Source organism: Nycticebus coucang, chromosome 8 (genome assembly GCF_027406575.1).
Source record: "Nycticebus coucang isolate mNycCou1 chromosome 8, mNycCou1.pri, whole genome shotgun sequence".
In the NCBI taxonomy this organism is placed as follows: Eukaryota; Metazoa; Chordata; class Mammalia; order Primates; family Lorisidae; genus Nycticebus; species Nycticebus coucang.
In genome coordinates, this window is record NC_069787.1 from 123,572,985 (window position 1) to 123,600,644 (window position 27,660).

The 27,660-nt window shown below is 40.0% G+C and overlaps 1 protein-coding gene across 1 annotated transcript in view; it reads left to right on the forward strand.

Moving 5' to 3' along the window:
• The window catches only part of LEKR1 (leucine, glutamate and lysine rich 1), a 198,848-nt gene that overhangs the window by 131,791 nt on the left and 39,397 nt on the right, over positions 1-27,660 (forward strand). The window contains exons 7-8 of the mRNA XM_053600166.1: positions 13,185-13,262; positions 13,598-13,801. Of these exons, the coding sequence (XP_053456141.1) occupies positions 13,185-13,262; positions 13,598-13,801 (282 nt within the window). The remainder of the gene's footprint in view (positions 1-13,184; positions 13,263-13,597; positions 13,802-27,660) is intronic.

Here is a 27,660-nt window from a genome sequence, read left to right on the forward strand (position 1 = left end):
GAAAGCACTCCCTTCGAGTAGGGTGCCAGCCAACAGCGGGCCTTTGACAACATTAAAAAGGCATTATTATCAGCCCCGGCCCTGGCTCTACTAGATGTAACAAAGCCCTTCGTCCTAGACGTAGATGAAAAGAGAGGAGTGGCCCGAGGGGTGCTGACGCAGCCTTTAGGGTCATGGAATAGACCAGTAGCATACCTCTCCAAGAAATTAGACCCCATCGCTGGTGGTTGGCCAGCCTGTCTGAAGTCTGTGGCGGCAGTGGCGGTACTGGTAAAAGATGCAGACAAATTGACTATGGGGCAGAAGTTGACAGTCATTGCCTCCCATGCTTTAGAAAGCATCATCAGACAGCCCCCTGATCGGTGGCTGTCCAATGCCCGCATGACACACTACCAGAGTCTCCTATTAAATAGAGACAGAGTCCAGTTTAGCCCGCCTGTCATCCTCAACCCGGCTACCCTACTACCTGATACCTCTGTCCGGGAGAATGTATTACACACATGCCAAGAAGTACTGGCTGAGGAGACTGGAACTCGGAGGGACCTCTGTGATCAGCCCCTGCCGGATGCCCAATTAACCTGGTTCACTGATGAGAGCAGCTCCATAATAGAAGGTAAAAGGGTGGCCAGGGCGGCGGTGGTGGACAATAAGCAGACCATCTGGGCAAGTAGTCTGCCTGAAGGGACGTCGGCCCAGAAGGCCGAGCTGGTCGCCTTGACCCAGGCCTTATGTTTGGCAGAAGAAAAAAAAGTTAACATATACACTGATAGCAGGTATGCTTTTGCTACAGCCCATGTCCATGGGGCCATTTACAGACAGCGAGGACTGTTGACTTCAGCAGGAAAAAAAATTAAACACAGGGAAGAAATCCTAAGTCTACTGGAGGCTGTTCACCTCCCTAAGAGAGTGGCCATAATCCACTGCCCTGGACATCAGAAAGGGGGTTCCAGAGTTGCCAAGGGAAACCAAAGAGCCGACCAAGAAGCTAAGCAGGCGGCTCAAGGACTCAACATCCTACCGCTATATGAAAACACTTTAAGGCCTAGCCTTAAAGAAATAGCACCCCCCCTTATCAAAAACTTTAAATATTTGGAGCGGGATCTCAAGAGGATGGACAGATTAGGCCTCCACCTACAATCCCCAGAGGAGATCCGAGAAACCCCGGAAGGGAAAAACATCCTGAGGAGCAGGCAATCACCTTTCTCAGGCAACTTCATAAATTAACCCATCTGGGCCCCAAGCATCTAAAAACCATTGTTCAGTCCTCTCCATACTATATTATAGAATTAAGTAAGCTCATTGATGCAGCTGTAAAAGAGTGCAGACCTTGCCAATTAGTAAACACCCAGCCTAGCACACTACCTCAGGGAAAACAACTCTGAGGGGATCGCCCTGGAAGCTACTGGAAAACAGATTTTACAGAGATTAAGCCGGCTAAGTACGGATACAAGTACTTGCTAGTGTTCATAGACACTTTCTCAGGATGAGTCGAAGCTTTTCCTACAAAGAGAGAGACTGCTCAAGTTGTGGCCAAAATAATATTAAAAAAGATTTTTCCAAGATTTGGGCTACCCAAAGTAATCGGATCCAACAACAATCCCACTTTCTTTTCTTTTCTTTTTTTTTTTTTTGGCTGGGGCTGGGTTTGAACCCGCCACCTCCGGCATATGGGACCGGCGCCCTACCCGCTGAGCCACAGGTGCCGCCCAACGATCCCACTTTCGTTGCCCAGGTTAGTCAGGGTTTGGCCAAAATCCTGGGACTTGAATAAAAATTACATTATGCTTATCGGCCCCAGAGCTCAGGGCAGGTAGAGAGGATGAATAGAACCCTAAAAGAGGCCATGACTAAATTATCCTTAAAGACTGGCATTACTGACTGGACAGTCCTCCTTCCCTTTGCCCTGTTCCGTATGTGCAACACCCCTAGTACTCTCAAGCTGACCCCCTTTGAAATCCTATATGGAGCTCACCCCCCGCTCGTTGCCATGCAGCACCTCCCTTCCCCAGAATCTCACTCTTCTCAATCTCTATACACCAGATTAAAAGCCCTTGAAACTGTGCAAAAGGAGGTGTGGAGCCGGCTGATCAAGGCCTACAAGCCCGGAGATCTGCAAATACCTCACCAGTTCCAGGTTAAAAATTCGGTGTACATCCGGCGCCACCGGACAGCCAACCTTGAACCACGGTGGAAAAGACCATACCTAGTACTGCTCACAACCCCAACCGCAGTAAAAGTTGATGGCATCGCAGCCTGGATCCACGCGTCTCATGTCAAACCAGCACCGCCGCCAGACTCCGAGTGGAAAGTGGAAAAGACGGACAACCCCCTCAAGCTCCGCATCTGCCGCAGTAGCCCTGCTCCTGCTGATACAACTCCTGGTGATAAGTAGCTCTGGTCCCAATCCCCATGCCCCCCAGAGGTTAACCTGGCAGGTTCTCTCTCAGACTGGTGATGTAGTATGGAGTACTACAAAAGAGGACCCTCCTTGGACCTGGTGGCCGTCCCTCACCCCAGATATTTGCGCCTTAATAGCAGGGCTAGATAATTAGGATATCCCCGATGAGACCTTTAAAGAGGTTCCATCGAGCCTTGATCACCATTTAGCAAAGCGCTCGCTTACCCAAGGCTCCACATCCCAAGGCCAGTACGTTGCAGACGCCCCTGGCTGTGGCAACTCGCCCGCCCAGCCCCGGATGCGACAAATGGAGTTCTATATCTGTCCCCGGGACGGGAGAACGAGAAGCCAGGCCAACAGATGCAGGGGGATAAAAAAATTTCTATTGTAAGCAATGGGAATGTGAAACGACTGGGCAGGCCTCCTGGCACCCCATTTCCTCTTGAGACTTAATAACCATACCTTTGGGCCCTGCATTTTCAACCGTATAGTCATCTTCATCCAGGAGAAAGTAAGTGCTGTACAAGTGTTAATGCTCAGACAGCATTACCAGTCTCTCCGCCTGGATGATAGCCATGAGAATGAATACATAGAGCCAGAAGTTCCATGATTAGAACTTCCCAAAAAACAAATGGGGGAATGAAGGAAAGTACTACCAAATCCAAAAAGGGGAGGGGGACCAGATATGTAGCAGCACCCCTCGCCCCCTACCATAAGAATGTGACCTTTTGTAACTGTCCTAGGAAATAGCCCCGAGCTGAAGCAGATAACCGGTAACTGCTTCTGAAAGAAAAAAGCTAAGCAAATGTTTAACTGCTGATCTTGTCTTAAGACAGATGAGTAATGAACCAGAGTTCTTCTTATCTGGAAAAGCCCCTATGTCTGCTACCCCTCCCTAAAGCCCCTGCTATGTCTGCTACTCCTCCCTACTTTGTGGTTTTTGCCTTTATAAGCTTGTAAAAACTGCTGTTCAGGGCTTGACTCCTCGGCTCCTAAAAGAGTTGCGAGTCAAGCCCCAGCATGCTGGAATAAAATCCTCTTGCTGTTTGCATCAAGCGCCGTCTCTTGCGGTTGATTAGGGTCGTCATCGCTCAGGGCAGAGTGGGGGGACCTGCCCCAAGTCTTTCACTGTGAGCTGTGTGATGCCACGGCACTCTACCGAGGGCCATAAAAGTGAGATTCTGTCTCTACAAAAATAAATAAATTAATTAATTAATTAAGTTTAAAGTAAAAATAATTCACTCAAAAAAATTGACAGACAACTTCTTAATATATTGGAGATCTACTATATGCATCAAAATCTCTCTGGTCTTCCAGAAATTGGAATAGCTATGAAATCAGGTTTTTTTAAACTTTTAATCCTTACCCTTTGGGTGGGGGGGCTTGGAATAGCAGTTGTTTTTACCTTTTTGACTTAAGGTTTAAAGATTTTTAAATATTTGGACATAAGTCTTGTGGATTTTGATATAAGGGGGAAAGGCAGTTTATAAATGAATGAAATTGGGATTCTTTTTTCTGAGGTTCTTAAGAAAATATTTTCCAAGATTTATAAAAACATTGTTATGTACTTGAAAACAGAGTTTATCAGTTGGAATGCTCTGGGCTACAAGTAACAGGGATAGGGTAGTGTCAGTTTTAATAGACCGACGTCTCCGGAATCTCATCAAAGATCTGATATCTCCTTGATGTCTCCATCCTGCTGGCCTCATCACTGGATTCAGCACAAGGGCAGATTCCTTGTGATCACAGAGGGCTGAGTTCCAAGTGCAGGTCCAAATGAGGTCACCCCGTAGGCAGGAAGGGTCTGTAGAATGGTGTCTCCTAGAAGTGAAGGGAAAAAATACCAGGAGCTACCAATCATCTCTGTCCTCACATATGTCTGGCTGGAAGCCTTTACATATTCTCTTCTAAATGAATCACTGGCAAGGGGAAAGGGCTGCCATAATTAGCTTAGACCAAGCAGGATTTATCCTTAGAGCAGATGGTAACTGGGACTCTGATGGCCGCGAAAAAGCCGTAGTGAATATCCAGAAGGTGACCAGTGGTGTTTGCTGAAGAGGTAGAACATTAATGGTCTCTGAAAGGAGGAGGATGAGATTTTGCACAAATTTTAAGTATTATAATCTCTAGACTAACGAAGGGAAGACATCTCTGAAATAATGAAAAATAGGAAGGCTGGGCGGTGCCCGTGGCTCAGTCGGTAAGGCGCCGGCCCCATATACCGAGGGTGGCGGGTTCAAACCCAGCCCCGGCCAAACTGCAACAAAAATAAAATAGCTGAGCGTTGTGGCGGGCGCCTGTAGTCCCAGCTACTCGGGAGGCTGAGGCAGGAGAATCACTTAAGCCCAGGAGTTGGAGGTTGCTGTGAGCTGTATGATGCCATGGCACTCTACCAAGGGCCATAAAGTGAAACTCTGTCTCTACAAAAAAAAAGAAAAATAGGAAGGCTATAAAATGTAGTTTTGTTACTTGAAAATATATATGTTTACATAAAATATACTTTTATTACTTTCAAATATGTATGTGTGTGTGTGTATATATATCAGGATAAAGATAGATAAATAAGGGTAACATAACAGACTGCCAGAGATGGTGAGAAAATTTTAGAAATTCCTGAAACACACAGAAAGGATAGTAAAAAGAACCAACTCTGTGAGGGAAAGAACCAGAGGAAAGCCGTTTGCGTGATAGTGGTGGTGGTGGAGAAGGGGATGTGACAGGAAAGACCTTTCTCTGAATCAAACAGAGACAACAGAGAGGGACCTGACAAATCATCAGAACAGTGGTTTTTAAATTTCAATCTGCACACGAATCCTGGGGAACTTGTCAAAACTGTACATTACAACACCACCTTCCCCACAACCCAACCCCAGGACCTGACTTCTGGGCTTCATTTCCGAAACAGATATTTTGATTTTACATTTGGGTCTACAGGTGCTCCAAGCAATCACATTTTTAATGTACTTCCTCCACGATGCTGATGCGGCTGGTCCAGTGAAGCCCCCTCTGAGGACTCACGTTTGGATATGGAAGCCCTGGGGGAAGCAGCATTTGCAGAGGCATCAGAACCCAGGCTAAAGCAATGAGTGTGGAAAGACTGGAAACCACTGAACCCCAGGGCAGCCCCAGACAGGGGCTCCAGTGCCCCTGCCAGGAGCACCCCTGCCCCTTTACCAAACTTCCAAAACAACCGAGGGCAAAAATAGACAGCACAACAGACAAGCACACAGGAAACGTTAAGGGTGAGGAACACAAAAATTACCAGTGTGTCACAAAAACCTCCCTTCAGGGCCCCCCAAAAGTGGCTATGAATTCACATGGAAAAACTTTAATGCCCTAGGACATTGTGAAATAGCAAACAGAAGAATTAAAATAAGTATACTGATATCCCCCAAAGTATGTCCAGGATGGTACCCGTAAAAGAATAGGCTATTCTAAAAAAAAAAAAAAAAAAGCTATTAGGAATTTGGGGGATTAAAAATTATCCTATTCATGTTAAAAATGTATATGAATGACACACACGCATATGGATTTAAATATACTGAAGAAATGATGGGTGGGATTACAGTTACCTCTGTGAGAGTGTGGGGTGGATGCAGACTTTTATTTCCATATATATTTATATATTGCACAGATCGTTTATTGTGTGAATATATTTATTTTCAGGCATATAATAAGAAATAAAATTCACTTAAAATGATATGTAATTTATCAGTTACTAGTGAATATGTCAAAAGTGGTTATGCAAAAATATCTAATTGAGGACCTGTGTAACGTAACGTACTTATACTTTAATTTCATTAGTAGTCACTCCCTCCTCATTAAGTAATAATTTGAGAAATAATAAGTTTATGACTATCACAGATTGCTAACTTGTAAAGCTCTTATTTGACCTTTTAGCAGTATCTGGTACAGTCGGCCAGTCTGTTGTAGGAATAACATTCATTATTTTTGAGATATGGATAGCAAGGTTCTTCTGTTTCTCTTCTTACCTCTCTGTTCATTCATGAGAACTTTTTGCCTGGCAGGAAGAAGGTAGTGTTAGGTAATTGCCCCAGAGACAGCCCCTCCACCAGAAAGCCCCTTCCTGCTTTCTACAAACCAAGATTAGCTGTCTCACTCTTAAAGTTACAGCTCCTCTCTAAGCACAGGAAGTTGCCCTCTAAATAACAGGGAATTGCCTCCCAGCCGCAAAACTTATTTCATCTCCCTATCCCAATTACCCACGGACAATTTCAAACTTATGGCTGCCCCTACCGGCTCTTTCCGCCAGAGCAGTAACTCCTTATTGTCCAAACATCCCGTCACCGTTCTAAGACTTCTCCTAACTGAACTTATATAAGGGTGCGCTTTTCTTTTCTCTCTCTCTCTCTTCCTTCTCTCCTCTTTGGTGTTTCTCTGCAGCATCCCTTTCTCACCAATAAAGACCTTTATTACAAGCCTTGATGGTCTGTGGGTCGAGTGTCGCTTTTTCAGGTAGCCTGGTGGCATTCCAGTGCCAATGTAGAGATACGCTTCTCACAGGTTCCTAACTTGGACAGGTTAGGTTTATTTCCTTCATTCATTCAACACAAAATGTTTATTGAGAGCCAGTTATACAAGGACAACTGTATACAGAGACTAATATAAGAGTAAAAACGTCGGCAAATTTCCATAGAGCTACTTAGGTCATTTTAACCAGTGCTAAGTGGGGCACATATATAAAATAGGCATGATAGAATGTGAGTGATGGGGATGGATAGGGTGGGTGACATGCCATCCTTTAACACATGACCTGTGAGTTAGGATCTGAATAACAGAAAGGAGCTGGCCGTGCTAACAACAGCTGGGAGCAGGGAGATTGAGCACAAAGCCCTAAATTCCTAGAAAAGAGTTTTACAAGTTCAAAAACCGTGAAGAAGGCCAGTTATGGTAGACAGAATAATGGCTCTCCAGAGGTTTTCAGGTCCTAATCCCTGAATCTGTGGGTATGTTCCTTTAAACAACAAAAGGGATTTTGCCAGTGTGATTAAGTTAAAGATTTTGCGATGGGGAGATTATCCTGGATTATGCAGGCAGGCCCAGTATAATCACAAGGGTCCTTATAAGAGGGAAGCAAGAGGGTCAAAGTCACAAAAGCAGATGAGGTTGGAAGCAGAGGTTGCACTCCTGTGATCTGAAGATAGGAGGGTTAGGGGCACAAGTCTCCAAAATCTAAGAAAGGCAAGGAGCCTGAGAAGGAACGCTCCTCCGGTAACATCTTGATTTTAGGTCTTCTGACTTCCAGAACTGTGAAATAATAAATTATTTTGCTTTAAAGGCCAAGCTTGAGCTAATCTGTTACAGTAGCAGTAAGAAATTAATCTGTCTGTGTGTCAAGAGGAGTGCTGAGGCGTTTGGATTCATTCAGAGCGCACTGAGAAGCTGGGGAGAATTCTAGGTCAGAGAGTGATCTCATGTATGTTTTAAAAGATCACTGTATTGATTACCCGGAGAATGGATTCGAGTAAAGAGAAATCAGGGAGACTGGGTGGCAGGCTGTGCATGCATGCAAGAGAGGAGTGACTGTGGTTAGCCTGGTGTGGAGATGGGGAGAAATATACGCTGAAGGTCAGTCTGGCAGGATTTACTGATGGAGGAAATGTGGTTGGGGAGGACGGCGACCAGAAATGAAAGAAAAGCGTAAAACACAGATTTGAGGCTTTTCAGCATCAGGGTAGACAGTTAAGAGGCGGCGCAGTGTGGTGACTTTGAGCCCAGACTACAGAGCCAGACTGCTGGGGTTTATATCCAGCAGCAGACTTAGTGTTGCATCACCTCGGGCAAACTTACATCTTTGGTCTCAGTTCTCTCAACTGTAAAATGGGGATGGGGGCTGCTCTGAGGAATGCAGGATATATATAATGTGTTACCTGTTAATGTTGGTTCCATTTATCCAAGTGGGAAAATCTGTGAAAGAAATAGATATGGGGAATGGGGAGTCAAAAACAAGGCTTTTGATCTATCAAGAGTTGAGATGCCTTTTACACAGCAAAGTGGAAGTACCAAGGAGGCAGTTTAAGAATGGCTGTTCCATATGAAAGAGTGGAATGTATGGGCCATCGCCTTTCAGAGTGGGGGAAAATATCCAATTACTTTACCTTATTTCCTTTGTTTTGATTGGCAGGAGCAGCAGGGGCTTGTCTGAAGGTTTATTCATAGCAATTGAAGAGAAAGGATTAACACTATTTGCTGAGAGTAAAAGAAGGAATGCAGGGCTTACAGAGATGCAGGCATTCTTTCTGCCTCTCCAATTCCTCCATCCTAATGAAGGTGAAGATAACAATTGGGGAATGAAGAGCAGCAGCAGAAAGAGCGGCTTAACCGGCTTGGGGGGTGGGAGGAGGCGCGGGGCTTTTAAAAAATTTGCAGCCCAGGTCCATTATCTACTTGCTTAGTAAAATAACTGCTGAAAGGAATTCTACTGTCCCTGCTGCTAGATTTGGAAAAATATGTGTAATAGTCTGACAAAGTACAGTAGAACCTCCATAGTGGACCACCTTCCTACACTGAGCACCTCCTTAAGTTGACCTAATTTTCATAGACTGGACATGCACCACATGTACATATCAGGACAGTAGGTCTAGTTCCTTATGTGGACCATCTCCCCGTGTTGACCAGTTTGTTACAGTCCCTTGGATGGTCAATTTACAGAGGTTGTACTGTAGTGAAAGTTGTGGTGAGGCTTCTGAATCCTAAGGCATTTGTAAAAGCAACATTTTTGTTTGATCCTAAAGCAAATGTGTAAAACTTGGAAAATACAGTGATATACAAAAAAAGTCATAGTTATATTTTGATAACTCTTTCGAGTTTATTTTTCTACATGATTATATATTTTGACACATTTGGGAATATACTTTATGCTTTGTTTTGCAAACTTTTTTTTGCTTAGTGATATATCCTAGACATTTTTACACATCATTATTTGATATATTTATAGACAGTCACTAATGGTTACATAGTATTCCAACCTATAGATGAAATATAGTTTATTTACTAATTTCTTATTTTTAGAATGTCCAAATTTTTCACTTCTATAAGTAAGGTACTTTGAAAGTTCATGTAGATAAATCTTTCTACTTACATACAAATTATTTTTTAGGATAATTTTTGCTAGAATCAAACTTGAGTATTTTTAAGGCTTTCAGTGCAAAATGACTCACTGCCCTCCAGTAAGATTATGCTGATTTCTAATCTCAGCCATGTTTATAAATCCCCATTTCTCCACTTCCTAATCAAAACTGGGCATTATAACTCTATAAAATTGTACCCCTGCATTTCTGACTCCTTGTATTTTTTCTCGTGTGACTCACCTGAGCATAGCTTTTGCCCGCTTGTCTAATGATCCATCCGTCTTTTCTTATTTCTTCTTTTCTAATGTTTTATTTGGAAATAACTTTAAAATTACAAAAAATTATAAAAAGAATAGTTCAAAGAGCACCCAAATAATCATCACCCAGATTTACCTTTTGTTAACATTCTAACCCGTTTATTCCCTATCTCGCCCTCTTTTTCTCTCTCTAGGCCTCTCTTCTCTCCCTCTCTTTCTCCCTCCCCCCTCCTGTCCCCCCTCTTTCTCTCTCTTACACACACACACATTTATACATATATTTCTGTTATCAAAACCACAGGTGTGTTTTGTTGCTCATCACACAAAGACCCAATATTTGAGACAACCCGGATTGCCCAAGACAAAAGGAATATTTTCACATGACAGGCATCTTGTTGGGAGTACAGGAGGAGCTGTTCAAATCCATCTCTCTGACTAATGGAGAATTTTTTCCTCTAGTACAGGATCCAGTCTGGAGTCAGCCTCTTTGGATATCTCTTTAGTTTCCTTTAATCTGGGAGATTTCCACAGTATGCCTTTGTCTTTTAGTGAGGTCAACATTTTTAATGAATACAGAAGGCCTCACGCTTTTTAAAAATAAAAAGTTTCCCATTTTGTATTGGTCTGATGTTTCCTTTTTATTGGATTAAGGATATATATTCTCAGCCAGAAAACCATTTAGGTGGTGATGTACCCCTGGAGTACATCACTTCTGGAGGCACAGGATAACCACCAGCCCCTCAATAGTAACATTTGTTTTGGTCACCTGGTCAAGGTGTTGTTCAATTTTTCTACTATATAATTACTGAGGGGTTTTGTTCTCTTTTGAATTAGTCAGAAGTTCGTAAGAGACACTTTAAATACATGCAAATATCTTGCTCCTCACCCAAATTTATCCCTAGATACAGCATCCATCAATGATTTTTGCCTAATCTAACCTTTAGTGGTAACTAAATAATGATTTTCCAACTCCAGACCCTCTTTCCTATTTATTAGCCCTCAGCATTCTACTGTAAGTAAGACCTTTATTTCTTCTGCTTATTTATTGTACAGACATAAGAATTGCTATTTTTCGATGCTTTATAATTTATGACTGCACTTAATTATTTTGGTATTCAGAACATCCTAGACTTAGCAAGTGGGAGCCCCTTCAAACTGGCTCATCTGACACTGGAACATGATCCCGTTGTCTTTTATAAGTATTGCCTTACTTTTGGGCATAATAAGCCACTTCAGATACTGACTCTCCCCGCCTTGGAATCAGCCATTTCTCTGCATAGTCCTGGTTCCTTTGAATGGAGAATAGTGTTAGAAACCAAGGCCTGGGCTCTGAGTGCACTCAGGAGCGACTTGATTGTGGTGATGATTTCCTGGGCATATATATATGTCAAACTTCATCAAATTGTACATTTTAAAGATGTGCAGTTTATTATATGCCAATATAATACCTTAACAGAGCCATTTCTCCAAAAGAGGATAAGGGTAGAAATAACGTATTTTTAGAAAGCATTAAAATAAAAGCAAAACTAAAATATAGTGTTCAGGGATAATAAAGATAATAATAGATAATAAAGCTCCAAAGAAAACCAGTGATTGAAATAAAATTCATGAGAATGGTTACTTTTAGGGAGGAGGGAGTTGGCTGTGACTGAGACCAGGGACATGAAGGGCTTCTAGAGTGGCTGGTAAGGTTTTATTTTTGGATCTGGATGGTAGTTACCAGAGTGTTCTCTTTATAATAATTCATTATATTCTATATTTGTTTTATGCAGTTTTCTATATCTTGCAATTTTGTCATATTTTACATATAAAAAGGTTTAAAAATAAATGAGTGCTCTGCATGTTCATGATGATTTTTACATTGTCATTTATTAGAAATTAAAGTTATTCTGCCAGGAGGGCAGACCCATTGATAACTAACATATTTCATTGTGGAAAATGAAGATATAGTGTTCAGGAATAAATAACTTAGAAGATATTTTGAAGTGCATTCAGATAATGACAACTTGTTAATGAGTAAATTGGAATATTACTCTTTCTTAATATGTATATTAACCTTTTGGGTATTGTTATAATCTCGTAAGATCGCGGCAAATGTTTATTTCACTTCTAGAATTTCCATTTGGTTCTTTTTAATGGTTTTTACTTCTCTGCTGATATTTCTCATCTTTTTATGAATTAGAATAGATTTTCTTTTGTGTCTTCAAGCAGAGTTATAATTGTTCCTTCAAAAACTTTCATCTGTTAATTTTAATATTGGGGTCATTTCAGTCAGTCCCTATTAACTCTCTCTTAAAAAATGAGTCACACTTTTTGTTTATGTATATGTTGAATAATGTTTTCCTATATTCTGGAGAATTATGAATGGTATGTTATGGAGATTCTGGATTCTATTAGAGTCTTCCGAAAAATATTGTTTTTGTTGGTGGTGGTGGTGATAGAGTGGTATTATTTAAGTAGGCAATTAACTTGGCCTCAAGCTGCAAACTCTGTCTAGGACAGCAGTTCCATCTCAGTTCAGTTTTTTTTCTTTCTTTCTTTCTTTCTTTTTTTTTTTTTTTTTTGGAGACAGAGTCTCACTTTGCCCTTGGTAGAGTGTCATGGTGTCATAGCTCATAGCAACCTCAAACTCTTGGGCTTAAGGGATTCTCTTGCCTGAGCCTCCCTAGTAGCTGGGACTAACGGCGACGCCATAACACCTGGATAATTTTAGAGATGAGGTCTCCCTCTGGCTCAGGCTGGTCTGGGACCTGCGAGCTCAGGCAATCCACCCACCTCAGCTTCCCAGAGTGCTAAGATTACAGGCAAGTTCAGTTGTTTGTCTTTTTCTTTAACTAGACTTCTTGGTGTCTGCTCTGTACACATGTAGTTTAGGGCTCAGCCAGAAACGTGGCCAGAACTCATATACGATATCTGGGACTCTCTCTGGCTCTCTCCTTTCAGCTGGCTCTCTCTTTCTAGCAGCTACGGGGTCGCCCTAAATACTGTCCTTTGGTTCTTCAAGCAGAAAGCTGGGAGTTTTCTGTCAGAGTTTTAGTTCCCCTGCCTGGTGCTGACTGGGGCCTGCCTTCAGGCTTAAAATCATTTAAAAAAACTGGACCTCATGCTTTTGTCACCTCAATCCATCTGTTATCCCTCCAGAATCTCCTTGCCTTTGGTCACTTTCCGATGCCTTCACACAGGCTAAGCTTTTTTGTTTTTTAAGGTTGTCCAGCTGTTATACTTTTTATTTAAATCTAGATAAAGGATTTAAAGGTGATAGGTCCTTACTTGGTCATTATAGAAGTGGACTGAATGTTTATTTCTTTAAACAAATAATAATATAGTATGAAGATGTTAAGAAATTCTTTCTATGGATGAACAAAGTAATGATATGGAAAAACATTTCTACCTAACTATTTTGAAAAAATATATTTGAACCTCTTTTTTATTATTTAGGAATAAATCTAATGAAGCTGATGCCTATCAAAGAGAACTTAGAAAACTGAAGTTTGAATCCGTTATTTCTGAATCACGGTATATGTTGCAAATTTTTAATTCATATTTTTAATAATTGAACTTGAAACCATATTTAAATAACATTTTATTTTAAATTACTTTTATTAGCTTTTATTACTTACATATACAATACCTAATTCAAGCTTATCATGTCTTGCAACTGTTTATTGCTTTTGCTTCTGCCTAGATGGGAAAATTTTAATATCATAGAACTACTCATTTTCTTAACATCTTTAATTTTTTAAGTTATAATTATAATCTGTAATTTCAAATGAGTTTTTTGTATATCTTTGATCAATATAAAATGTAGTATCTAATGAACATTGATGGGGTCTTTTTCTACTCATTTTTAGACACACTAGGCTGCTTAATGAAAAAGAAGACTCTTTAATGACTTGTCAGCAAATATATAAAACTTTACAGGAAGAGCTAACTACAAAAGAAAGGCAAGAAGAGGACATAAAAAGAAGAATTAACCTTGCAGAAAATGAACTGGAGATAACCAAAACTCTTCTGAATCAGGCAAAGGAAGAGATTTTAACACTGAAAAATGAAAGGTGCTGTCAAGAATAATTTTTTACAAAAATATTTTATGTTTAAGTCCATATTCCATTTAAATTTGAAACATCCATGTTCTGCATATTATGACAGTGAAATCACAGGGTTAAAGATACATTTCTTCTGCAAGGTTACTGCATCCCACCATTTAATTTTACATGTAATTAAACTGAAGCATGAATTGGTTAAAGGACTGTCTTACAGTCACACAGTGAAAAATAGGAAAGGAAGCTAAGTTGCGTTTGGTATCAGACTTTTTTTTTTTTTTTGTAGAGACAGAGTCTCACTTTTACCGCCCTCGGTAGAGTGCCATGGCCTCACACAGCTCACAGCAACCTCCAACTCCTGGGCTTAAGCGATTCTCTTGCCTCAGCCTCCCGAATAGCTGGGACTACAGGCGCCTACCACAACGCCCGGCTATTTTTTGGTTGCAGTTTGGCCAGGGCCGGGTTTGAACCCGCCACCCTCGGTATATGGGGCCGGCGCCTTACCGACTGAGCCACAGGCGCCGCCCTGGTATCAGACTTTTATGAAAAAAAAAAATCAGATCATGTGTGATTCTTGGACTACTAAATTTCACCAGTGATTTCTGAGTTTTATCATTTTCCAACAGAAAAATAACTTTTTTAAAATCACTTTTTCCTGGGCAGCACCTGTGGCCCAGTGAGTAGGGCACCGGCCCCATATACCGAGGTTGGTGGGTTCAAACCTGGCCCTGGCCAAACTGCAACAAAACATAGCAGGGCTTTGTGGCAGCGCCTGTAGTCCCAGCTACTCGGGAGGCTGAGGCAAGAGAATTGCCTAAGCCCAGGAAATGGAGGTTGCTGTGAGTTGTGCCGCCACAGCACTCTACCGTGGGTGACAAAGTGAGACTCTGTCTCTAAAAAAAAAAAAAAAAAAAAATCCCTTTTTCCTTTTATTGGCTCCTGCTTTTCCCCTGTTCTCCTTTGTCAGCACATCTTACTGAGGGCTTACCACAAACAAAGATAACATCCTTAAGTGGTATCAGGGATACTAAGCATATTGGTCTGGCCTTCCAAAATATTTTTATTCAGTAATTTGTCTTTAAATTAACCTTATCTCTAATTAATATCTCAACCCTGCTTTCGTTCTTTTTGTAGCATTGCCTTCTACATCTTTGCTCATTCTTTATGAATCATTTAATGCATATTTAATATATAGCACCAATTTGGGATTTTTTGTTTTGTTGGTTTTAAAAATCTGGGAGTCTTTACTATAAGAGACTGGTCCATTTATTGATGTGATTACTATATGCCATAAGCATACACGTTTCATTAGGGCAGGAATTTTTCTTTTGTATTTTTCTGTGCAGAGAAGGCATAAGATAGACTATTTTTCTTTCATAGTTTTTATTTTTTATTTTTATTTTATTCATATTGTTGTATAAATATAATTTAGAAGATACATAACCTTTTTTTTTTTTTAACTCCTTCTTTATACAGGCAAGTATCTGCTAAGGAAGAGTCTAGGAGTGGGGTCTGGGGAGTGAGTAGCAGTTAGCTTAGAATGAGGTTTTAACCTACACTGTGCCCTGAGCATCTTATCTGTTCCTGCTCCAGGTTGGCGGGGGGCCCGTGTGGTCATGGGGAAGCAAGGCTGTCAAAGGTCCTTCCTGGAATGGTTTTCCATTTACTTCTGTTTGATTGAATAAGATAGACAACCACAAGAACTGATTGCCACCCACCATTTCACCTTTATCTGGAAAACAGTTAAACCTAACTAATCTGGCATCATTAGAAATGGGGTATTCTAGATAATAAAGAAATTACTCAGATAACTGAAGCTCTAAACCAAAGACTTTTTAAAAACAACTTTTATTTGTTTCATGGTATCTTTTTGTTTACTCAAATGAATGCTATCTCCTTCACTGCAGTCACTGAGAAGTTCCTATTTTTGTCCAAATGTGTCCAGAACTCTTCTCTAAGGATTGGCTTAAGTACACATGTTTTAGACTATTCGGTACAATGGGTCTTTACTCTTTAGGAATAAATTTTATATTTGAAACGATTTCAAGTAGGTCTAGTGAAAGTAAATCCAGTAATTATAGGAAATCAAACCAAGAAATACTATTTAGGATCCAAAATAAAATAAAGTATTTGCTTTTTTCCCCCATGCTTAATAAATTATCTCTGGCTATAATTTGAAAAAGAGATTTTTATGAATGTTTTGAGGGTTAGTAGCACCAGTAGATAAACATAGAGGTTTCTTGGCAGATTGCTTCAGCACACTTCCTTGGATGTGTGTGTTTTTCCGTGTTTTAGAAAATGTTTTCTTATTATAATCTAGTTTGTTAAAGGTATAGAATGAAGACATCTCCTGCTCGCCCTCTTTTCCCTTCTCTGTGTCCCGTGTCCTTACCGTGCTCCTGCTGTGCTTTAGTCCATCTAGAAGGAAACACCATGTTACTTAGTCATTCGGTGGCACTAAGTTTAGGGGCATCATGTCTGTCACATAATAAAAATAAAAATGTACTTGGGAACCAGGAATTTATCACACAGTCATAGAGCCTACCCCCCAACATCAGCATGGGAGTTGTTCTTTGTTCTAAGCTGCTCTCAGATTTTGCTGCCTTCTTCTCTAACTGGATCCCCAGAGCCTGGCACATGTATCCACCCAGTAGATCTTTACTGAGTCAGTCAATGAATGAATCTCTTGCTTTGAGTAATTCAAGCCCATCAGTCAACTGTGTGCTGAGCATTTATTTCTGCCAGGTATTAGGTACCCTGGGGATACAGGGAATCTGAAATGTCCCTTTCCTCATAGAGCTTGTATTCTAATGGGAGATACAAGCAGTAGAGAACTGACTAAAATAATCATAGGTCATGATAAAGGACATAGAATAAGGGAAGAGGGATTGTAGTAGAGACTAAGAGGATGCCTGCTTTGGACAAAATGGTCATAGATGACTTCTAAGGTAATACATAAAGAAAGACAAGATTCCAGGGCAAGAGCCAGGTAAGAGCTTTACATGCAAAGAGCAGCTTGGTGAGTTCTAGGAAATGACAGACGGGCAGGGTGGCTGGTGTGAGTGAAGCCGGCAGGGCCACATCATGTGGGACTTCACGGGCCGTTTAGAGTTGGGGTGTTATTTTCAGTGCACTTAGAAGAGATTATTGAAGCAGAGAAGTGACACTGCAGAAAGATCATCCTGGCAGCTGGGTGGAGACAGCAATGGCCACAGAGGTGAGTCAGGATGTTGGCTGCTTTGATAAAGGATTTTATGTATAGTCAAGCCTAGGAGACATGAGAAAAATGAGTCTCCAGCTCCACCTCTTGCTCGTTTCTCTTGGGTTATGTAAGTATCCGTATTAAGCGGATGGTAGCAAATAGCCAGAGCTTACTCCCTCGTAAGCCTAAGAGTTAAGAGGACATCCTGAAGCACAAGTTACCTTGGAAGCCTTTGTCATCGCTATTCAGATGTGCCTAGAATGATATTCTTTTGGCTCAGAGCAACCTGTTGTGCTGCTTGTTTCCTTCCCAGTTTGGGTCTTTCTTTACCCTTCTCTGCTGAGATCACCTGATAGATGTTGCTTAAAATTCACACGACTCTCCTTTCTTCATATTCTTTCTTTCTATAATCTGACCCTTCAGCTGAGCCAGTCTGCTGAAGCCAGTCTGCTGAGCCAGTCTGCTCTTGAAACTTCAATTTGAAATACCAGTGGGACCTTAGTCTAAATAGAGGTTTCTCTTAAGCAGTTAGAAATAGCAAAGTCCCTCCCAAGGAAGTGGGCTCAAGAAACACTTCTAATACAGAGATGCTTGGTGACGCATAAGGAGATTCTGATGCCGCAGGTCCGGGTGGTGCTGGGAATCTGCCACACACCGGGTTCCAAAGCACTGCCAGGGGAGGTTTCTACCAGCCAGGCTGCCAGATGTGCTCACCAAAGTCCAGAGCCTGGCTCCCTCCCAGTGACAGACAGTTCAGGCAGTCCCAGCTAGATGCCATCCCTCCTCCCAGAGCCCTGAGAGGGCTCAGCAGGGCCCTTGCTAAGTCAGAACATGCAATTTAGAGGCTGTGTATTGTCAGAGGAGGAAAAGATGTAAAAAAACAGAACTGACCCTAGAGGGGTAACAGGCAGAACTCCTGAATTTGGAGCAAGAAGGGGGTTACATGAATAGGAAATAGTTCAGCAACATTTCAGGCATGTTGTAGGTTAAATAGGGTTTTGTGGGCAGGCGTGGAGATCTAATTCCATTTTTTATGGAAAACTATCTCTATGTTTAAAATATATTCTAAATTCCCTCTAACAAACTTGCAAGTATGTTTTATGAGGACATATGTGTTTAAGCTTGGAAAGTGCCCACATGTAGCACTTGGAGAAATGCACTTAGGAGCTAGCGTGTGGCCTGCAGCCGGAGCACACGCTGTTCACACCCTTTGCCATCTCACATGCTGTCTTAGCCCTATCTTACTAAATTCCAAGAAAAGTAGAGGAAAAGACTTGGTGTGATCTATTTTCCCATAACACAATGGGAATAGTGAAGAGTATTTAATTAGAAGACAAGCTTAGTTGTAATTAAAATTCGGTGCAAGCCGCTTACGTATAAATCTTTCTCTGAGCTAAATAATACATATCTGCATTTGTTTTTCTATTTCTCTATGTCTCTGTCTTAACTGCAGTTTACTTAATTGCTTCCTTTCCCCCTTGAAGATATTTTTATCTCCTCCCCCCACCTGCATTGCATTTTCTCTTTTGTCTTCTGCTTTCTCTATCATTTTTCAAAAACTGAAAGCAACAACCCCTCACCTCAGAGAAATACACAGAAAATCTCACAAATTATTCAAGGAGGTTCCTGGAGTTTCCTATAGCAGGACCCCCTGGGGCGGGGGCTTAACATTCCAGGACCTGCTTTCTCCTGGTCTCTCTCTCTCTCTCTCCTTCGTCTCCTCACTCTCTTTTTCTCTCTTTCTCCTTCCTCACTCTCAAGCCTCACAGGTCTCAAGTGAGGAGCCCCCAAATGCCTCTGTTGACATTACCTTGTCTTCATGTCACCCTGTGCAGGATGCTGTGCGCCATCGCGTGGGCTCAGGGTAAGGATAAGGAGGCTGGGAGCCAGGCTCTGTTCTGCTAGCCACCTGCCAGAGGAAGGGGTTCATTTTCTTTGTACGAGTTTGCCACCTCTCCTTCCCAAGCCCTGTTTCCATAGGTCTGCACCCAGACAGAGGGAGCCTCTTTTCTGACTCACTATCCCAGGGCGCAGGTATTTTTAAATTTGCACAAAGGTGCTGGCAAGCAGAGAGAGGGCCCTCTCCAATGAAGCAGGGGTCATTGTCCACATTTTACATATGAGGACATTGAGGTTAACCAAGGCTAGATTTCTTGCCCAGAGTCACACAACCGGCAAAGACAGAATTCAAGCTGTGTTAAGTCTGACCTTATAACTCCTGTTCCCTTCCCCGCAGTGTGCACAGTATTTGTCTGAAAGGGCTGAGTTTGTTAGCCTCTTTCAATGTGATTTTTCTTTCTCAACAGCATTGTAACACAGAGTCTTCAAGGTCCTCAGCCCTGCAGAAAGCAAGAGTCTCCTTTGGGTCCCCACTCCCCTCCCGATTTCTTGCCGCCGCCCCCCCCCCACCTCAGGATCCTTCTGGTCACTAAATAAATATGAGATGGTGTCCTCTGCTCTTTAGTGCCTTGGCAAAATCAAAAAAGTTTACAGTATCTTTAGATTGAAAGTAGAATGAAAACATTTCCCAATGCATTCTAAAAGAAGAGATGCTTAAGGTTTAGTTACTTCAGTGAGGCTTGTCATATTTTCACAAAGCCTAGAAGCAGTGAGAAGTGATTGGGTGTGTCTAGTGTTAGATGTAAAAAAAGGATTCAGAAGCAATGCACAGGTCCTGTTATCTTGTGGTGGTGTGGCTTAATATAAAAAGAACAGACTTTAGAGTTTGACAAACATAAATTTAAATCCCCAAGATGACCAACTTTAACCACTTTAGCCTTCTTTTCCTTACCTGTAAAATGGGCATATTAATGATAGCTATCTTCAGTGAATATTAAAGCATGGTCATAGATGCTGGAAAAGCATTAGTTCCCCCTCTTTCCACTTCCTTTAGGTTGCTAACCCCTCAAAGCATCCTGTCTTATTAATATTTATACCCTGCACTGGCCATATTGAATTAAATATTGGTTGAAATGAAGTGTTCTAAGTAATATCTAAAATAATAAAACTTTTCTGTTTTTTCCCCCAATACTTACCTCTTTCTCGGATTTCCTATCCATCAACAGCTCTCAAAACAAAAGGCTCGCCAAACTTCTTATATATCACACACTTACTGCTTTGAACGGAGTTGTGGCAAAATCAAAATTATCTCTTAGCTCGACCATGTGAAGACACCTCTAAAATAACAACTTGTGAAGCAGAACATAAAGCTGTTGCTTTGGCATTATGGTTTGACGTTTGTTCTCGACTACAATTAAGGGAATCTGGATTTGCATGTGCATGAGAAATTAGATTCTCATTTTCTTTTTGGTCTAAGAGTTTAATAGTTGAGGTTTTAAAAAATAAATGCTCTTATTTATGAGGAGGTCCTCGTTTGCCTATTTTGCCAACTCCAAAACCAATTCTCTAAAAAAAATTTTGTTGAAATTGCAAGGTAGATAGCACAGAAAGCCACCCCTCCCTCTGAGATATGAAAGTCAGGCAGCAGGACAAACTGTGCAGATCCCTGGGCTGGCATAAGCTTTAGCTGGTTTTGTCATGTGAATCATGTCACCTTAGTCACTTAGTACTCACATCTTCACTTCTTCTAAAAATTAGGAGATTGTATTAACATATTTTGAAGGAATGATAAGAAAGAACCTCTCTATCCCCAGAGACTAAAACAGTTCCTGACACACAGACGATACCCAATAAATACTTACTGGATGGATGGATAGGAATTAATTTAATTCCAAACAAGCAATTAATCACAGATTTTTAAACTTGGGGAGGTCCAGTTTTTCTCTCAGGCTTATGACTTACCAAAAATCAGACCTGGGAGTACATTGAGAATTCTGTAATTCTAATCGTAATCTTCTTTACTGGATTCTTAGCGAAATTCAAAGTTTGGACCTAAATCTATATTGTCACTATAATTCTAAGACATCAGTCTCTAGAACTTGTTCTCAAGGGGAAACTGGATACCAAAACAGCTGCATATTTTCAGCTTTTTATAACATGGAGAAATATGGATTATGCCTTTATAATTAAGGTTTTATTTCTCATAATTTATTCAGATTTTTAGCAAAATGTTCCCCTAGAGCAGAGTCAGTCCATTATAGGTTTTTTTTTTTTTATTTTCACATATACATGTGTTCATTAGGTTTCCACTTTTTGCCTTCACAAAATTTAAAAGGCTTAAAATTTAACAATAATAACAATGTTTAAGATAGGGACCAGAAACAAAAACCTCGCAAAGAATGAATGAAGACAAGTACCTTCAGAAAAGAAATCAGACGATTGCTACAACAAAGTATTAAGCAATAATAATAATAGTAATTCAAAGAAAGTGACATTCACATTGTCAAATCAGAGTACGTCTATTATAGAATGCTTTGACTCTGAGGTTCAGTATGGAGTCATCAATTAACTTCTTCTTAATTTTTTTTCCCCAAAGTATCAAAGAATAGACAGCTAATATTTATAAATAAAAATAAAAGATAATTTCAAAACACAGATCATGCCAAATCTTACAGACAATAGAAAAAGAAGAAATACTTCAAAATCATTTTACTTAGTCTAGATACACCTGATATTAAAATTGGAAAAAATATATTATTATAAAGAGGAAATTACAAACATAATTCACTTATAAATGAGGATGCAGTATCCTGTATCCTAAACATACTAACAAGTTGAAGTAAAAATTAATGTTTAGGTAATGTACTTCGGTCAAAATTGAATCCAATTTATGTGAGAATTAGTCACTATTTTCTTTCTTCTTTTTTTTCTTTTCCTTACCCTCATCCCCTCCCTCTTTCTCTGTCTGCTCGCCCCTGCCCCCATGCCCCACCATGTCATTAACTGTCGTTAATTGTCCTCATATCAAAGTTGAATACATAGGATTCATGCTTCTCCATTCCTGTGATGCTTCACTAAGGATAATGTCTTCCACCTCCATCCAGGTTAGTATAAATGTTGCAAAATCTCCATTTTTTTTTAATAGCTGAATAATATTCCATGGTATACATATTCCACAGCTTGCCAATCCATTCCTGGGTTGAAGGACTTTTAGGCTGTTTCCACATTTTAGCGATTGTAAATTGGGCTGCATAAACAGCCTAATACAAGTATCTTTATAATAAAAGGTTTTTTTTCCTTCTGGATAGATGCCCAGTAATGGGATTGCAGGATCAAACGGGAGGTCTAGGTTGAGTTCTTTGAGGTTTCTCCATACTTCCTTCCAAAAAGGTTGTATTAGTTTGCAGTCCCACCAGCAGTGTAAAAGTGTTCCTTTCTCTCCACATCCGTGCCAGCATCTGCAGTTTTGAGATTTTGTGATGTGGGCCATTCTCGCTGTGGTTAGGTGGTATCTCAGGGTGGTTTTAATTTGCATTTCTCTGATAATTAGGGATGATGAGCATTTTTTCATGTGTTTGCTGGCCATTCGTGTCTTCTTTAGAGAAGGTTCTGTTCATCTCTCTTCCCCACTGATGTATGGGATTGTTGGTTTTTTTCTTGTGGATTAATCGAAGTTCTTTATAGATCCTAATTATTAAGCTTTGGTCTGATTCAAATATGCAAATATCCTTTCCCATTGAGTAGGTTGTCTATTTGCTTTGCTTGTTGTCTCCTTGGCTGTACAGAAGCTTTTCAATTTAATTAAATCCCATTTGTTTATTGTTGCTGTTGTTGCAATTGTCATGGCAGTCTTCTTCATGAAGTCTTTCCCCAGGCCAATATCTTCCAGTGTTTTTCCTATTCTTTCTTTGAGGATTTTTATTGTTTCATGCCTTAAATTTAAGTCCTTTATCCATCTTGAATCAATTTTTGTGAGAGGAGAAAGGTGCGGGTCCAGTTTCAGTCTTTTACGTGTGGATATTCAATTCTCCCAGCACCATTTACTGAATAGGGAGTCTTTCCCCCAGTGGATGTTCTTGTTTGGTTTATCGAAGATTAGGTGGCTGTAAGTTGCTGGTTTCATTTCCTGGTTTTCTGTTCAATTCCAAATGTCTATGTCTCTATTTTTGTGCCAGTACCACACTGTCTTGACCACTATGGCCTTGTAGTACAGCCTAAAATCTGGTATGGTGATACCCCCAGATTTGTTTTTAGTGTATAGCCTTAGCTATATGGGTTCTTTTCTGGTTCCATACAAAATGCAGAATCAATTTTTCCAAGTCTGAAAATAGGATCTTGGTATTTTAATAGAGATGGCATTGAATTGGAAAATTGCTCTGGGAAGTATAGACATTTTAACAATGTTGATTCTTCCCAGCCATGAGCATTTTATGTTCTTCCATTTGTTAAAGTTCTCTGCTATTTCCTTTCTTAAGGTTTCATAATTTGCTTTATAGTGGTCCTTCACCTCCTTTGTTAGGTATATTCTGAAGTATTTCATTCTCTTTGGGGCTATGGTGAAGGGGGTTGTGTCTTTAATTAACCTCTCATCTTGGCTGTTGTTGGCATATACAAAAGCAATTGACTTGTGGACATTGATTTTATATCCTGAAACATTACTGTATTTTTTAATGACTTTCAAGAGTCTTATGGTTGAGTCTTTAGGGTTCTCTAAGTATAAGATCATATCATCAGCAAAGAGGGAGAGTTTGACCTCCTCTGCTCTGATTTGGATGCCCTTTATTTTCTTGTCCTGCCTAATGTATTGGCTAGAACTTCTAGCACTATGTTGAATAGTAATGGTGAAAAAGGACAACCTTGTCTGGCTCCAGTTCTAAGAGGAAAAGCTTTCAGTTTTACTCCATTCAGTAAAATTTTAGCTGTGGGTTTGTCATAGATAGCTTCAATCAGTTTAAGAAATGTGCCACCTATGCCTATACTCCTCAGTGTGCTAATTAGAAAAGGATGCTGGATTTTATCGAATGCTTTTTCTGCATCTATTGAGAGGATCATATAGTGTTTGGTTTTACTGTTGATATGGTGAATAATGTTTATAGACTTGCATATATTAAACCAGCCTTGCATCCCTGGGATGAAACCTACTTGATCATGATGCATGACATTTTTGATGATAAGCTGTAATCTATTGGCTAAGATTTTGTTGAGAATTTTTGCATCTATATTCATTAGTGAGATTGGTCTGAAATTCTCCTTTTTAGTTGGGTCTTTTCCTGGTTTTGGTATCAGGGTGATGTTTGCTTCATAGTACGTGTTGGGGAAGAGTCCTTCCTCCTCAATCTTTTGGAATAATTTCTGCTTGGTAGATGTATAAAGAACACTCCATCCCAAAGATAAAGAATAAACATTCTTCTCATCGTCCCATGGAACATTCTCTAAAATTGAGAATGTTCAAAGGACTCAAAATAAACCTGAACAGAATCAAAAGAATTGAAATTCCATCTTGTATCTTCTCAGACCACAAGGCACTAAAAGTGGAACTCAACTCCAACAAAAACGTTCAACCTCACACAAAGGCATGGAAGTTAAACAACCTTATGCTGAATGACAGGCGGGTGTGGGAAGAAATAAAAAAGGAAATCATTAACTTCCTTAAGCATAACAACAATGAAGACACAAGCTACCAAAACCTGTGGGATACAGCAAAAGCAGTCCTAAAAGGAAAACATCGCTTTAGAAGCCTACATTCAAAAAACAGAGAGCATATCAACAAACTCATAAGCCATCTGATGGAACTGGAAAAAGAACAATCTAAGCCTAAATTCAGCAGAAGAGAAGAAATATCCAAAATGAAATCAGAGATTAATGAAATTGAAAACAAAAGAATCATTCAGAAAATTAATGAAACAAGGAGTTGTTTTTTTTAAAAAAAATAAATAAAATAGATAAATCTTTGGCCAGTCTAACTAGAAATAAAAAAACAAAATCCCTAGTAACCTCAATCAGAAATGATAAAGTGGAAATAACAATGGATGCCACAGAGATTCAAGAGATTATCTCTGAATACTACCAGAAACTTTATGCCCAGAAATTTGACAATGTGAAGGAAATGGATCAATATTTGGGATCACACCCCCTCCCTAGAGTGGATGAAGTAGATCTCCTGAACAGACCAATTTCAAGCACTGAGATCAAAGAAACAATAAAAAAAAATCTCCCAACAAAAAATACCCTGGTTCAGATGGCTTCACACCAGAATTTTATCAAACCTTCAAAGAAGAGCTTATTCCTATACTCCTTTATAGTTTCTTTCAACACGAGATGGCTTTCTCTTTATCAGTGTCTTAAGATGGTTTTGTGATCTTGAACAATGTGTAAACCTGAGTCTCACTGAAGACTTCTCAAAGTCAAGAATGGAGGCTTAGTAGACAAATAAGTATAAAAGTCTTTCTGATCTCTGTGACCATAATATCAAGCAAAATTGCCACCACAGATGCAAATTCATATTTCTATAGCATTTTATTCAAAACACCTATATTTGTGAAATGTCATTAAAAATTTCATAATTTCTTGAGAAATCAGTGAATAATCATCACTTGATTAATGTTATTTGAACTCCAGCATACTATGTTTTAACTGCTATAATCTACTAGACTTTTAAAGTTTTGTTCTAAAAAGGTGCATATCAAAGGGATGCCTTGTACTGGGTCCATAAGAGGATGCATATGGAAGAGATTCTGCTTTCATGGTATCAAAATTATAACTATCTCCAGGGAAATAGAAATTCAAGCATCTCTACTCTCTTCTGATGTGGCCAAGCTGGATAATGAAAAAGAAGCACATTGCAGGGAGGAAAGCTGGCTGCTATGGCAAAAACTGGACTGAGAACTTACTTGCAGGAGGAAGAACCATATCCAAGAAAGACATGTTCCCCATCTTCAGGGTAGACTTCCTGTGGGATTTCAGAGCTGTGATGGGGTCCACCAGTGCCAGCCGGATGACTTCCCGTCCACCTCCCAGTGAGAGGACTGTGCTATCTATGGCTGACTACTCTCAGACTTGGCCATTTGACTTGTTCTTGCCACTGAAATGTGAGAAGACTGATAGGGATCACTTATAAACAGAAGCTTTAAAGGATCCTATGTTTTGGCAATTTTTTTTCTTTTCTATCTGCCACAAAAACAGTAAGAGTTGCTCCCTGGGACACATCCTGTTTGGCATTTTTTTTTCTTTTCTATCTGCCACAAAAACAGCATCCTCAGGTAAGAGTTGCTCCCTGGGAAACATCCTGGAACAAAATATGTGGAGCAGAGCAGCAAGTGACACATAATATGTGCAAAAAATAAACTTTAGTATTGTAAAACACTGAGATTGCAGATATGTTAAATTTGAGATGTTTCTAAAATAAACTAGATTAGTCAAGTAGAGAGTTGGGTACATGAGTCAGACACTCAGAGACAGATCTGAACGAGAGATAACATTTGGGAACACGCGTTAGAGGAACATGAGTTTGCTGAGGAGCCCAGAAGGCCTCATATTTGGAAGAAAGCCACAAGTGAAGGTTTTAATATAATCCCACGATCACTGTCTTCATTCCTTACTCTTTGTGCGTCACTTCCTTTTCTCAGACCTAGAGACTGTTCTGCAAGCATCAGGACCTGGTGAATCTGCCTCACACTTCATGTCAGATTGGCTGGATTCTAAACACAATTAGGACAGCAGCTCTGCCTTCTGAATTCATTTCTGTATCAAGCAACACAAGCAAATGACACTTTTTTCAATTCTCTCTCCTCCATGTACCCATTCTACGCTGTGCTCGGGCTTTCCCAGTAATTGTTTTTATGAATACTGGCATATCTATCTATTAGCATGATCAGCTCTGGATAATGACTTTTGTCTTAAAGTCTATTTTGCCTAATGTTAACATAGTTACACGTTACCTTTTCCTTAATAGATCCGTTATATTTTTTCAAACCTTCTAAACACATAGAAGGTTTATGTAGATATAAGGAATTACAGTTCAGAGAACATCTCTATATCAACCTCTCAGTTTAGGAAAAATAACCTATTAGCTTTGAACGTCCTTTCTGTTTTTCCACAACTCCATCCCATTCTCTCCTTCCTCAGAGATAACCACCAGCCTGCATTTTGTGGTTCTCAGCAAACTAGGAATAGAAGGGAACTTCCCTAAACTGATAAAGAGCATCTACAAAAACCTACGGTAACATCTTACTTCCCTCTGTAATTTTACCCAGTATGTTTGTATGCCACAGTAAAAGACTAAAAATAAACAGGCAAAATCAAATTTAATAATATATTTTATTTAACCCAGTATAGCCAAAATATTATCATTTAAATATGCAATCCTCTTAAAACTTTACCACAAGTATTCTACATAAAATTTTCTTTTTTTTTTTTTTTTTTTTTTCAATTTTTTTTTTTTTTTATTGTTGGGGATTCATTGAGGGTACAATAAGTCAGTTACACTGATTGCAATTGTTAGGTAAAGTCCCTCTTGCAATCATGTCTTGCCCCCATAAAGTGTGACACACACTAAGGCCCCACCCTCCTCCCTCCATCCCTCTTTCTGCTTCCCCCCCCCATAAACTTAATTGTCATTAATTGTCCTCATATCAAGATTGAGTACATAGGATTCATGCTTCTCCATTCTTGTGATGCTTTACTAAGAATAATGTCTTCCACTTCCATCCAGGTTAATACGAAGGATGTAAAGTCTCCATTTCTTTTAATAGCTGAATAGTATTCCATGGTATACATATACCACAGCTTGTTAATCCATTCCTGGGTTGGTGGGCATTTAGGCTGTTTCCAC